Source organism: Phyllosticta citriasiana, assembly GCF_038021145.1.
Source record: "Phyllosticta citriasiana strain CBS 120426 chromosome Unknown IWZ02scaffold_11, whole genome shotgun sequence".
Classification (NCBI taxonomy): Eukaryota; Fungi; Ascomycota; class Dothideomycetes; order Botryosphaeriales; family Phyllostictaceae; genus Phyllosticta; species Phyllosticta citriasiana.
Window position 1 is genome coordinate 971,238 of NW_027117288.1, and position 13,267 is coordinate 984,504.

At 57.5% G+C, this 13,267-nt stretch overlaps 4 protein-coding genes across 4 annotated transcripts; 1 reads left to right on the forward strand and 3 right to left on the reverse strand.

Annotated features, from left to right (window-relative positions):
- Window positions 1–1,902: 1,902 nt before the first annotated feature.
- On the reverse strand, window positions 1,903–3,280 carry IWZ02DRAFT_458608 (hinge domain of cleavage stimulation factor subunit 2-domain-containing protein). Its single transcript, XM_066768021.1, has one exon. It carries the CDS (start codon window positions 3,111–3,113, stop codon window positions 2,175–2,177), a length of 939 nt encoding a protein of 312 aa, XP_066620480.1. The 5' UTR covers window positions 3,114–3,280; the 3' UTR covers window positions 1,903–2,174.
- A 464-nt stretch (window positions 3,281–3,744) lies between these two features.
- On the forward strand, window positions 3,745–6,288 carry IWZ02DRAFT_52123 (copper amine oxidase). Its single transcript, XM_066770785.1, has 2 exons — window positions 3,745–4,167; window positions 4,213–6,288. Exons 1-2 carry the CDS (start codon window positions 3,892–3,894, stop codon window positions 6,055–6,057), a joined length of 2,121 nt encoding a protein of 706 aa, XP_066620481.1. The 5' UTR covers window positions 3,745–3,891; the 3' UTR covers window positions 6,058–6,288.
- Window positions 6,289–7,649: 1,361 nt separating this feature from the next.
- On the reverse strand, window positions 7,650–9,905 carry IWZ02DRAFT_492864 (uncharacterized protein; the record flags this gene model as incomplete). Its single annotated transcript, XM_066769885.1, has 2 exons — window positions 7,650–9,425; window positions 9,477–9,905. 2 exons carry the CDS (start codon window positions 9,903–9,905, stop codon window positions 7,650–7,652), a joined length of 2,205 nt encoding a protein of 734 aa, XP_066620482.1.
- A 680-nt stretch (window positions 9,906–10,585) lies between these two features.
- On the reverse strand, window positions 10,586–12,543 carry IWZ02DRAFT_52138 (uncharacterized protein). The gene is made up of 3 exons (XM_066770788.1): window positions 12,370–12,543; window positions 11,199–12,135; window positions 10,586–11,150 (listed from the first exon to the last, which is right to left on the reverse strand). Exons 1-3 carry the CDS (start codon window positions 12,423–12,425, stop codon window positions 10,617–10,619), a joined length of 1,527 nt encoding a protein of 508 aa, XP_066620483.1. The 5' UTR covers window positions 12,426–12,543; the 3' UTR covers window positions 10,586–10,616.
- Between the last annotated feature and the right edge of the window lie 724 nt (window positions 12,544–13,267).

Here is a 13,267-nt window from a genome sequence, read left to right on the forward strand (position 1 = left end):
TGGTGTTCGTGGAGGCCATAGCCCGCCGCCAGGCCAGCTGCACCCGCATAAAGCCCTGCGTTAGAATGGGAGGATGACTTGCCTGGTTTGCTGGACTGACTGGCGACAGGAACGTAGTTTCCGCTCACCGGCATTGAGTAAGACTGTGTCAACACTGGCCTACTGGACTGACTGGTGACTGGCACGTACTCCCCGCTCGGTGGCATGGAGTAAGATGTCGAATGATGCCCAGCACCGTTTCCAGGAATATAGTTTTCGCCTGGTCTGTCGAAATGGCTAGTGGCGGGCACATAGTCGCCACTTGGCGGCATTGGGTAAGAGGTTGAATACCGTCCAGAACTTTTGCCAAAGTTGGAGGTGTAGTTTTCGACGTGTTCTTCAAAGCTGCTGCTCACATGCGTGCTTCCACTTTGATTGTGACTAGTATGCTTGCCCAGAGCGTAGCCCAGAGCGGCACTTCCGGCGGCAGAGGCAGCGGAGGAAATTTTGTGCATCTTCTCCGTCTTGGAAGTTTTACGCGTTGGCTTTGGAGGAGCGTCTGGTTCAAAGCTTCCAGGCATTGACTGAGGACGAGGAGGTTTATTAAGAGGATTTTCGCCCACTGCGACATCAAAGGTACCGGAGTAGAAGTCGGCAGCGGATCCATGGCCCGTCTCTTCGGGAGGTTTTGGAACAGCCGACGGAGTGATGAGGTGTGTATGGGGATTGATTAACATGTCTGGATCTTCAACGCGTACTCCAGGCTGGTAGTTTACAGATTCGCCTTGGTCGCCATAGTAGCTAGTTGCCTCCCCGCTTGGCGGACGGTATGCGCCAGCGTACTGGGAAGGGTTCTGGCCTGGGAACTGGCCCCCGACATGAGCATCAAGGCGCTCGCCCGGCGTAGTAGGCGTAGAGTCCGCCGCGGCATATTTGACAGGTTGGTACGCGGTTTGGCTGGTGTATGAATCACCACCACGCTGAAGAGAGTCTCCAGCCCGAGAGCGGACAGGCTCGTCGACGATGCTGTCGGAGGCCTTGCTGCTCGCTCGGGCCCGCGACTTGTGGGTGCTCTTTTTCGAAGATTCGTCCTTGTCGCGTCGGTCCTTGCCATCCTTGGTGTCCTTTTTGCCCTTCTTTTTGTGTTCGCGTTCAGTGTCGTCGCGGTCTCGCTTGCGGTCACGGCTAGTGGAGCGTTCACGGTGCTTGGAGGAGCGCTCAGAGCGCGACTCATCGTCGCGACGCCTGTCTGTGCGCGTGGAGCGCGGATCATCTTCGCGATCATCGTAGGCGGCGGTCCGCTCGGACCGGACATCGTCGTCGACAGTGCTTCGACGGTCTGGGGCAGTGGCGTACGAAGCAATTGAGACAGACGATGGAGGTGGCGGATAGGTGGTGCTACGAGAGGACAGAGTCGGCGGATAGTCGCTGCGGTCCTCGAGGCGCGTCGGATTGCGCGAGGCATGGGACGAGGCTACGGAGCCAGTGCGGCGCCGCTGGTCTTTGCGTCGACCGTCTTGCGACGAATTGTCGCTTTTTCCAGTGATTTTGTTCCACATGACGGCCGTGATCTAATGAAAGCAAATGGCGGCAGAAGCCAAAGGTGGGAGGGGATTTTTGTCTTGGTTGATGGGGTATCAGGCTGGGTCATCAAGTCGTAAAGTCATGAATGATATTGGTACAGAGAGGGGAACGGATTGAGCGATGGATTGGAGAGAGGAGCGGCGGTGACGGGAGGCGTGCGAGCAAAAGGCTGTCCGTCAGGTGTGTCTCTGGGGCTTGCAGGGCGAGTGTGTAGTGAGCGCGAATGAGAGGTGCAGTTGGTAGCTGAGAGGTGGTGAGCGCACGGACCGAGCATCGGGCGGGATGGGTACCTTAGGGTACTTTAGCTACCGGATTAAATAGGGAACGGCACTTGGGAAACACGTGAAATGTTTGTTGCTATGTAGGTCGTTGGTGAGCTATCATCCGAAACCACCTTTTTGTTTCCTTCGCTGTGACCTGTAGTCTTTCCTCCCAAAACCTCAAGTTCTGGCATCCTCGCGTTCCCTGCTTGACCGGAATATGTAGCCAAACCAATCCAGAACCCGCCCACGCCCGTCATACACCAATATGCCAATGAACCTCGACTTTTTCATGCGCCAAACGCCCGGTCCGTTCCTATTCGCCTGTCCGTCTCAATTCCGGCCGCGCTTCTAGAACCCTTGTCCGGACATGAGACGCTGCCGTAATGCTTCTATCTGCATGCGATCCTCGGGGCGCAACGCTGAAATCTGCTCCGGCGTCATCGACAGCACCTGTCGGATAAGGTCTTGCTGGTTCGGCATCCCCGCTGCTGCTGGCTGCGCTGCTTGTTGGGGTGGCTGCTGCATCGGCATTGGCGGTTGCTGGTAAGGGTTGCCCACGGGCGGCGTGGCAACGTTCATGGGCGCGCGGCTGGGCTGTGGTGGGAAGCCTGGAAACGGTTGCGGTGGCATGGGCGTGCTCGCGGGAGGAGGTTGCTGAGGCACTTGGGGAATGCTGGCCGTGTCTACGACGGAGCCGAGCAGCTTCTGGTCGATGAGGCCAAGGAGGAGCAGGGCTTGGAAAATGGCAAACGAGACTTGCGGAGCCTGGCGCAGGAGCTCTGTCGCTTTTGCCGGATCCGTCGTGACCAGATTCTTCATTTGCGAGAGAATGTCCAATAGCTGCGGGGGAGGAAGCGTCGAGAGAGTCTTTGAGATTGCGTCGGCGCAGGTCAAGTCGGGCGGGGGGTCTGCGCCAGGCGGCAGAGGAGGCAGAGCAGCGCTCTGGGCCAAGTCCTGGCCATTCTGGACTTGCTGCGGTTGTTGAGGTTGTTGGGTGTAGCCTGCTGGGGCATTGTCGCCGGCGCCATTGTCATTGGAGTAGTCGACTCGCAGCTTGCGGCCCATGAGCTCGTAGTCGTTGAGGTTGCGCACAGCCGAGGCGGCGTCTTCTGCGTCAGAGAACTCTGCAAAGCCAAAGCCCTTGGGTCTGCCGCTGTCCTTGTCGTATACGAGCCTAAAGCTGAGGACTTGACCGACGCGACTAAGTGTCTCGACAATGAGTTCCTCGCTCACGCCATAGGGAATGTTGCCGATGAAGACGACCCTTCCGCCCTTCTCGGGAGGCATGTTAGTGGAACGAGAATCGCGTAGGTTGGAATGAGGCGCGTCGAGGCAGAAGTTGTCGGCGGTATCGGCGCGAGCTTGTTCGAGAGGTGGGAGGATGGATGATGTCGTCGGGATGATGGATGTGTGCTCCGGGGTTGTGAGGCGGACCTGACGGGAGTGCCGTGGCTTGTGGTCGCGACAGAGAAAGCCACCTACACAGGCCGGCCGGGATGGTCTAAGCTCGACCAACGCGGCCCATGCTCCGGCGAGGAAAAAAGTCTTGATTGACTCTGTATTGTCATACAGTCAATGATTCGTCTCCAGCTCCAGCCCTGCCGAAGCAACCATGTCGCCCTGTTGCGCCGTAGACGCCGCCCTCACGCAAACTGCATTCATTGAGCTTGCCAAAGCCGTCACATGGAACACTTCGCAACGTATCGAACGCTCGGCGGTATGGGCGGACGCAAGCTTAAGCTTAGACAATCGGAAGACTTGCGGTTCCCCAGCTCCAATGCGTAAACGAAAAACAACAGGACAGACGCTTCCTTTCTGTGTCGGCGTTGTCTGGTGCTTTGGACCTCCCGAGATATGCCCAATCGAGCAAGTCCACGCGGCAGGGATTCCAACCTCGACCACCTTCCCCAGTTCCCCACTTTGCTTATCGCCATCGCTTTCATTATTCACGAACACCGACCCAGCGCTGACGGCGCTCTGTCCATGCTATATAGCGCAATCCTCCTCATCATTGCGTTAACCTTCCCAGCATCCATTTGTCTGCCTTGTCGCCTCATTGCCTGCCATGGCCACAGAGTCCGTTTCGAGCCTCCCGGAGCGCCTTGCAAAGCAGCGCCAATTGCACCCTCTTGCGCCTCTGACGGCCGAAGAGATCAAGGCCGCCGCCGCCGTAATCAAGAGCGTGTGGCCTGCTGGGACCGACTTGCAGTTCAAGAATATTACTCTTGAGGAGCCAGCCAAGGCCGATGTAGTACCCTACTTGGACGCCGAGCATGCTGGCACTCCTTTGCCCTCGGGAATCCGCCGCAAAGCTTTCGTCAATTACTATATCCGCAATACTGTGAGTGGATTGTGGCCATGTACCAGCAATTGCTAATATTCGCAGAACAAATTCCATGAGGCAACCGTTGATCTGACGTCTCGTTCCGTCGAAAGCAACGTGCGCCTGGGACCCAACCTTCATGCCAATGCCGACGGCGATGAGATCTTAGCCATTGAAAAGATTGCCATTGAGGACCCCAAGGTCAAGGCCGAAATCGCCAAGCTCCAGCTGCCCGAGGGCGCCGTCGTTGTCTGCGATCCGTGGATCTACGGCTCGGACGGCATCAACGACGATGACCGCCTCTTCCAGTGCTTCCTCTACATGCGCGACCCCCTGAACCCCAACGAGCTTGACAGCAACCACTACGCATTGCCCTTGCCCGTCTCCCCTGTCATTAGCGCCGACACTCTTGAAGTTATTCGCATCGACACTCTGCCCACTGGTGCCGACAACACCCTTAAGCCATTTGGCCCCGTAAATATTTATCCTGCAAACGAGTACATTCCGGAGGCTCAGAACTTGCGTACCGACGTCAAGCCGCTGCAGGTGGTCCAACCTGAGGGTGCAAGCTTTAGTGTTGAGCAACAGGGAACCTCAAGCGTCATCACCTGGCAAAAATGGAATTTCCGCGTAGGCTTCAACCAGCGCGAGGGAATGGTTCTCTACGATGTGCGGTACGATGGCCGCTCGCTCTTTTACCGTCTCTCCTTGTCCGACATGAACATCCCCTATGCCGACCCAAGACACCCCTATCACAAAAAGTCCGCCTTTGACTTGGGCGACACTGGAGCCGGCATGATGGCCAACAACCTCAAGCTTGGCTGCGACTGTCTCGGCAGCATCTACTACCTCGACTCGGTCCTGAGCGACGACAAGGGCGGCATTATCGACATGCCCAACGTGGTTTGCATCCACGAGCAAGACGCGGGCATTGGCTGGAAGCACACCAACTTCCGCACAGGGCGTGCAGCCGTCGTCCGCCAGCGCGAATTGGTATTGCAGTCCATCATCACTGTTGCCAACTACGAATACATCCTCGCCTTCCAGTTCAACCAAGCCGCCGAGCTCATGTACGAGGTCCGCGCCACGGGTATCCTGTCCACTCAACCAATCGACGAGGGACTGACCGTACCCTGGGGTACCGTCGTGCACCCGGGTGTCCTGGCTGCCCACCACCAACACATCTTCTCCCTACGCATCGACCCTGCGCTCGAAGGCCACTCCAACCGCCTCGTCTACTCGGAAGCGCTGCCCATGCCGCGCAGCGACTTCAACCCGCACGGAACGGGATACTACACCACCGAGGTGCCTGTGACGAGCAGCACAGGTCTGGACCTCAACACGGCAACCAACCGCGTCTTCAAGATTCAGAACACTGCAGTGCGCAACCCCGTCAACGGGCTGCCCGTCGCGTACAAGGTCATGGCGCCCGACTTCCAAAAGATGATCTCGGACGAGCAATCCTTCAACCACCGGCGTGCCGAGTTCGCTGACCACAACATCTACCTGGTCAAGCACGACGCCACGCAGCCACCGCTGCGCGCCGACCTGTTTGCAGGCGGCCTCTACACCAACCAGTCGCGCGGCGGCACCGGCGTGCGCAGCTGGGCCAATCGCGCCGAACCAACGCTCGACACGGACATTCTGCTCTTCGTGCAGTTCGGCATCAACCACGTGCCGCGCATCGAGGACTTCCCCGTCATGCCGTGCGAGATCCTCAAGGTGGCGCTCAAGCCCGTCAACTTCTTCGACCGCAACCCGGCGCTGGACGTGCCGCAGAGCGAGCAGCGCTTCAATCGCAGCACGGCGCTGGCCAGCCAGCACAGCCAGCCCGCCGTGCATAGCAATGTCGGCAAGGCGGGTGCGCCACAGGCTGCGTGCTGTGCCCCTGGTAGTAGCAAGTTGTGAGCGTTGTGAGAGCCTTTGTTTTTGTGATCTTTCAATGCCTTGGTTGGAGCAGAGCGCGCGTGGATCGATTCATTCATTCGCTACCTGGCGACTCTTTTGGTATAGAACCTTCTTCTTCGACCCCTTTCCCACTTGTTCGATTTGGCGCGCAAATGCTTGTGGTTCTTGGGTCTTCTCCGTCTTGATGATCTTTGGGTTTCCTTTTGAGACGACGACGGTATGGATGGATGGGCCGAAATGCAAATGAATAGCAAATTCAAGTGAGCGAGCTGGGCATGTGAAGTGATGTAGCCGCTAGCGATGTTGGTTTGTGTGTACCTTGGGTACCTAGGTAGACAGACCGGCGAAGCACTAGCCAGCTGCGAGGCAGTGCTTTATAAGAGCAACAACAAACGCTGTGCTGTGTCTGGATCCAATGAAAATATGTCTTGACATTGCGATATATATGGGGTATAAGGCTGATGATGGATAGCACATTAGCTTCGCGGCAAAGTTTAGGCATCAACACGCAAGAAAAATCGCATCTCGTGTCATCCGCTCCCACGTCTGAAAGCATCACTTCACGTCATGGTGTTGCTGCGATAGATTGCTCCACACACATGTATGAACAAAGTTTACTTCATTTAGTCTATCACTCTTCCACTCTTTCAATCATTCTTTCCTTTCCCTTTCGCCTTCTGTATTGTAGATAGGTAGGTAGGTAGGTAGGTAGGTAGGTACGTACTGCAGTCATCTCCCCAGGCAACCCCCATCATCCATCAGCCAACCACGCACCATCTTTTTTCTCGAGCTCGATTCAGGGAGCTGTAGCTTTGTATGCATGCGTGTGTATGTGCGTGTGTGCGGTCTGCTCTGTCAGTCTCTCTTTTCCCATTTATTCCCATGTCCAATTTCTTTCTTTCTTTTTTTTTTTCTTTTTTTTTACATGTGTAGCTCAAACCACAAGTCGCCAAATCCCCTTGTCCAGTCCAGATCAGTCCAGTCCAGAAGTTGCAAATGTGTGAAGAAAGGTGAACAAGAGGGAGGGAGGGAGGGAGGGAGGGAAGTGCTCAGGGTCGACAGTCGGGGTTGGGGGGTTCGAGGGGGTTACGTAACGGGGTGGAGTGATGTGGTGCAGTGATGACAAGGTGTGATGGGTCAAGCCAAAAGCAATCAAAGAAGAAGGGGAGGAGGAAGAGGAAGAAGAAGAAGAAGAAGGAGGAGAAGAAGAAGAAGCCAACAGTCTCTCTGTCTGTCTGTCTGTCTGTCTGTCTGTCAATCATTCCATCAAAAAAAGCTGATTTTCCTTTCTCCCGTTCGTTCGTTTTTGTCTGTCTTTTGAATGTGTGATCCAATCCAGCAGCAGCAGCAGCAGCAGCAGCAGCAGTCATTTGCAATCCAAATCAAATCCACCGACCAATCAACCGGCCCAATCCACCCCACCTACTCTGACCCAACTCAACCCCGATCATCCAACCATTCAAAGCAATCGATCAAATCAAATCATGGTGAACTTTCCCTTCCCCGGATTCAAAATGTGGAAAAAATGCCTTCCCTTATGCCCAAGTCATGCCCGTATATGTATTGACCTCTTTCTCTCTTCTCGCACTCTCTTACTTTGCACTTTTATTTGGCGCCTCTGATGCTGTTGCTGCCGCCGCCGCTCCTGCTCCCTTTGCACCAGCCGCCGATGCCGACGTCGTCGAAGGACTGCTAGTCACATCAGCGCCCAATCCGCCCAGGCTGCCGCCAAACGGCGCCGACGAGCCCCAGGGACTGTTGCTTCCGCTGGCGCTGCCACCGTTTTGCGCGCCTGTACCAGCGCTGCCTCCGCCAGATGCTGTCGCGGCCGCTGTCGACGTATTGCCGCTGGCGCTGCCGCCGCCGCTCGCGACGCTGATGCCGCTGTACCGCTTGGCTTTGCGGCCGTCGCTGCCGGCCACGCTTAATGCCCTCTCTTCCTCTTCTTCCATGTCGAACAGACCCTGCTCTTGCTCCTCTTCTATGCGCTCGCGGCCGATGCTTGTACTGCTGACGGCGCGGTGGTCGATGCCAAGGCCGGGTCGCATGGCCATGGACATGGCAGAGGGAGCTCCTGAAGCCGAGGCGACCGAGCCGACGCTGGACGCGGAGCCCAGACGCGGCATGCCGGGGTGTGGATGAGTGGGCGTGTGGCTGTCTGGCGAGGGCGAGCCTTCAGGCTTGGAGTCGCTCACTAGCGAGCTGAGTCGCGTGCGCTGGAGCTGCTGCGAAATCATGCTCATGCTGGCTTGGCGAGGCGGGCTGCTCAAGCCACCAAACGGCGATGGCTCGCCAATGGACGAGGATGAGGGCGTTGTTCGGCGGTCGCCACCGATAGGCCGGAGGCCTGGTGAAGAGGACGCGGCGTTGGGGATGAGCGATGAGTTTCGAAGTGGACTGCCGACGTGACCAAAGGCGCTGGCACCGGGACTGGAACCAGCGGGATCTTCAGGAACGGTCTTGTAGGCGCGAGAAAAGAGAGCGCCGAACCGGGATGGTGATGATGCGAGCGGTGAGCCGACCTTGGACTCGCCCGGTGTGCCGAGGCCGGACAGTGATTGACGGTGGTTGAATGAATGGTCTTCCTCTCCGGCGCGCGAAAAGCGGCGCATCTTTTCTTGCGGAGTCAGCAGCTCATGCAGGCTGTTTGGAACCAGGTCCTCCTCGAATGTGAAGTTCTCGTCCCATTCGTCGCCACCAGCAAGGGTCCGCGTGCCCAAGCTTGCCGACAGCATCTTGGGTCGCGAAAAGCGCTCCGAATGCATGATCCGCCTGCCACCAAAAGGCTCCTCCGCCGCCGGCGGCGATGAGCCAAATCCGTTTTGTGCCCTTGCCTCCTCCCCGAATGCCGAGTTGTGCAGGTTCCGCAGCGCAGCCGACTCGGCCGGCTTGTTCGTGTACGATGAGGGCGGCGAGGACGACTCGAGGCCAAATCTCGAGGGCACCGATGCGGCAATCGGACCGTAGCGGGCCATGTGAGAGATGCCTTGGCTGTCGAAGGAAGCGGGCAGCGGGGCGTCGAGCACGCTGAGCCCCTTTTGCATGGGCGAGGTAGGCAGACGTGCGTCGTTTGGCGGCGAGCCAAAGTTGGAGCCTGGATTCGATGAGAAGGTTTGATCGATGGTGGGTATCATGTCATGAATCTGCTTGGGTTGTGCGGGCACGTAGGGGTCGTCAGACGGCATGTAGGGGTAGGGGCTCTGCGGACCAGGACCAGCCATTGCCTGCTGAGTGAGGAGCGAGGGCTCCGGAGGATAGTGAGGTCGTCCATATGGATGTCTGCCCATGCCCATGCCGGGGCCGTTGACTCGCCGGCCGTCGGGCAGAATATGAGCCAAGGCGCATTTTCCGCCAAACTTGCAGTTGCCCTGATGCCGTTAGCATTGCCTCAGATGACAGTGCGCAGGCAACGACCTCACCTTTTGAAAGTATTTACACGGGGCCGTCTCGGTGGCGGGTTCGGTCGAGTGCAAGAAGGGACAGGCCTTGCCGGCCTGGCACACGCCCTGCCTAAAGAATTTGCAGGGGACGTGGGCGGTGCCTTTGAGTGCTGTGGTATCAGCCATGGAGCTCTTGTTGCGGGTCGAGGCCGGCTTCTTGTGTCGACGCGTCTCACTTTTGCTGTTGGGAGGGCTGCGGGCGCCCTCGAAGCCGCTCATGGCGCGCATGTGGCCAGGGCCGCTGCCCATGCGGTTGTGGATGGGGACGGCGGAGGCTTGCCCGTTGCCGTTGGCGCCATTGTGGGCGTGGCCGCTGTAGTCGCGCGAGTGGCGGGAGGGAGGGGCAGCGACGCGAGAGCCGTTGGAGGCTTGGTGTTGCGGGGGGAATTGGGGGCCGAAGCTGCTCATGGTCGAGGGTTGGTGGTTGGATTGCGGATGCTGGGGGTGCTGAGGGTGGAGCAGAGCATCGGGCGGGGTATCGGCGGAGGGACTGGCGGGGTGGTGAGGATGGAACAGAGTCGAGGGCGGTTGAGGCGGATGGTGGGAGTCGGTCGAGGTCGTCATTAGGGACGGGGAGGTCGACGGCCGCAGGTCGCGGAGGCGGATGGGTCGAGGCGTGGTGTTGGTGGTTCAGTGACGACCAGAACCCAAGTGACTCGGGGCGGCGGCTTAGGGACGGAAGAGGGACGGACGCGCTGCGCTCGCTTAGGCCAGGCCGATGCCATGAACGAACTGAGGTGCTTGCTCGCAAGAATAATGCAGACCCAAGAGCTGATACGGCGGTGTGGCAGTGGCAATGCTCCATATCATGGTGTCCCATGCCACACGCCAAACCCGTCACGAGGCTGGCTGGCTGGCGGGCCCATTGCCATCACCAGCATCAGCATCAGCATCAGCAGCAGCATCATCATCATCATCATTCGAAGCCGGTCCCGTGTCATCTGCACTCGTCCCAAGCTTGTCCCGGCATTCGTCGCCGCCGCCTGGCCGGAAGCGGCCGCTCTCCCTCGACATGCGTTTATCAGAATCCTTGCTTGCATTTCATCATGCCACGCTAGCTGACCCAATCCGCCCTACAACTACATGCCACGCTGCATACCCATCCTGTCCACCCCCGACTCACTCGCCGCTGCTATGGCGCTTCATCGCCGAATCGCAGTCCTGCATCGTCCAGCCCAGCTCGAGATGGTCCATGTAAAATTTCTTGTCGTTGGAGCTCGCCATGAAGACGATGGACGTCAGGTCCCGGAACCCGGAAGTGAACTGCATGGGCGTGAATTTACACGCTTCCGTCATCTTGTCGCAACCTCCGATCGTGAACCACTCCGATGCCTTCTCGGCCTCGCTGCCATCCGCAGTGTTGAGCGCGTATCCGACCACGCGAATCTGGCACTGCGCTGAGGCGCACGCGACGTTCGCACCATAGGCATCAAAGTGGAAGTAGTCGTGCACACGATTGCCGCCAACGCCGATACCGCCAGGGAAGACGGAATGAGCAACTTCATACCACTGCACGAGCATCGGCATGAACATGACCGCCGTCTCCGAGTCCGCATGGTCAACCTCGCCGTAGCCATTGGCAAAGAGGTGGTTCTTGGTGGCGAGCGGGGCAAGAGATTTGATTTTGATCTCGCTCATATGCGAGGGTTGATGCTACAAAAATTTAGAGACGTCGTTTGAGCTGCACTGGAGAAGACTTACGCTGAAGATAAAGTTGCCAAGCTCTTCTGGGGGAACAGGGCATCCGGTATTAATGAGAATCGGATCATGCACTGCGACTGTAACGTTTCTCTTTACAAGAGCTGCAGAGGTATGATTGGCATAGGGAGGCGTAAGAGCAGTGGACTTGTGGTGCGTGGGCAAAGGGACGTGGTGGCTTGTAGTGTTGAATGAGACACTCCAGCCCGTGGCCGACGGCTTGTGGGAACGAACCGGCGAGCTTGGCGTCGCAATCGAGGTCTGGCCAGGCGAAGAGTTGGGCGAAGCACCCCAGGGCAATGTGATGGTATTCCACTTGACCGATGGAGTGTATTGACCGCCATGAGACGGACGGTGAGTCTGCTGGGCCGTGCCATTGACACGGGCGGTCGACGAGGTCAAGTTCCAGCCATGGTTACCGAGGCCAGTGAAAGAGTGATGACCAGATGAATTGGCGCTGCTCAGGTGCGCGGTCGCAAGCAACGGGGCGCCTCCATGAGTGCGCGTCGTCGTCAAGTGCTTGGTGGTTGTCGACAACTCGGTGATGGTGGTCGTAGACTCGGGCTCTGGCTCCGTGGTGACGGTGACGGTGACTGGGGCTGCGGTGATGGTGGTAGTATCCGTGTCTTCGTTGATGGTCGTAGTTGTGGTCGTGTAGACTGTGAACGACTTGGAGCGCCTCGACGTGGAGTGGATGACAGGAATTGGATACTGGGTGATGGTCGTGGGCTTGAATGTCACCACGTCAGTAGAGGCCGGACTGTGACCTCCAATCCAGCTCGTGCAAGGGTTGCCCGCACACATGTAGGGCTGGGTGGAAGACGATGTGATGGCCTGGGAAGCGCTCAGATCAGGATCAGGACACAAGGTCACAGTGGGGCCAGCGATCGTGATGTACTGAGTGACGGTCGGGGCAACACAATCGCAGCCCAAGGTCTCCCTGCATCAAAAGGTCAGCACTATGGTCTTTGTAAGCATTGATGTTGAGTGTGCTCCTGCGCATTGACATTGCTTGAGGAATCCAGAGCCACAGAGGCTCCTTGAGCTCAGCCATGTTTGCGAACGGCAGCTTCTTGAGAGCAGTTGGGGTGCTGAATGGATGCTCCCCGATTACAAGACATTGAAGCACAGAGTCGACGGTGCAGACAGGTCGACAGAAAGCAGGCGTACTTACTGGGTGAGGGCGGGAGCCGCCAGAAGCCCTAGGCCGAGCCACTTTTGGAGATTCATTGTGAGCGGATGTGCAGATGATCGAAAGAATGAGTGGATCAAAAGGAGGAGAAGCGAGAGAGGGAAGATAAAGAGCGGACCACCCCAATGGAGTGCAACGAGAGACAGAAACACGGCGAGCGATGTTCCGGAAGAGCAGGTGAGAAGGGTGGTGGAGAGGAGAGGAGAGGAGAGGAGAGGAGAGATTGAGATGGCCGAACAGCTGCGAAGCTGAAATACCACCCGCACTCGCACAAATTAAGCGAGGCCGTTGAGAGAAGTCGCGGTTGGTGTTGAGCCATGTCGCTCGCTCATTGGCTCGCCTGGTGGCCTGCCTGCCTTCCAGTTCTGCTTCCAGGAGCGCACGGACCGAGGTGTTGATCCGGGACGCGACGCGGACAAAAGACACGACAAGTCGTTGCAGTCCATCTCAAATTTCGGCGCTGAATCCTTTCCACTGTACACTCTAGAGTAAGTGTCAAAAGAAATGGAAACTCCAAGGCACGCTCGCCCATCACAACGGCTGCACCCTGGAGGCTGTTGTTGCACAACCACATATGTACCTAGCTGGCGGCACCTGGACAGCTGCATTTTGTGTCGTCACCCACCATGACTCCAGGTTCTTTGACCTCAGTCCATTTCTACCCTTCATCTTCCGTGGCTCATTTGATAATCCAAGCTCTTTGCAAAGGACCGGGGCCTTTCCGTCAAGTTGTGATGAATTCAATGTCGACATGTTCTACTACGGACAATCTGAGGCTGTCGTGCGAAGTCACCGGCCAGCAAGACATGGTAATGACGGCACAACAAGGAAATGGGCTGTTTGTCTGTGAAATGGAAACTGCAAGACCAACAACTCCCCC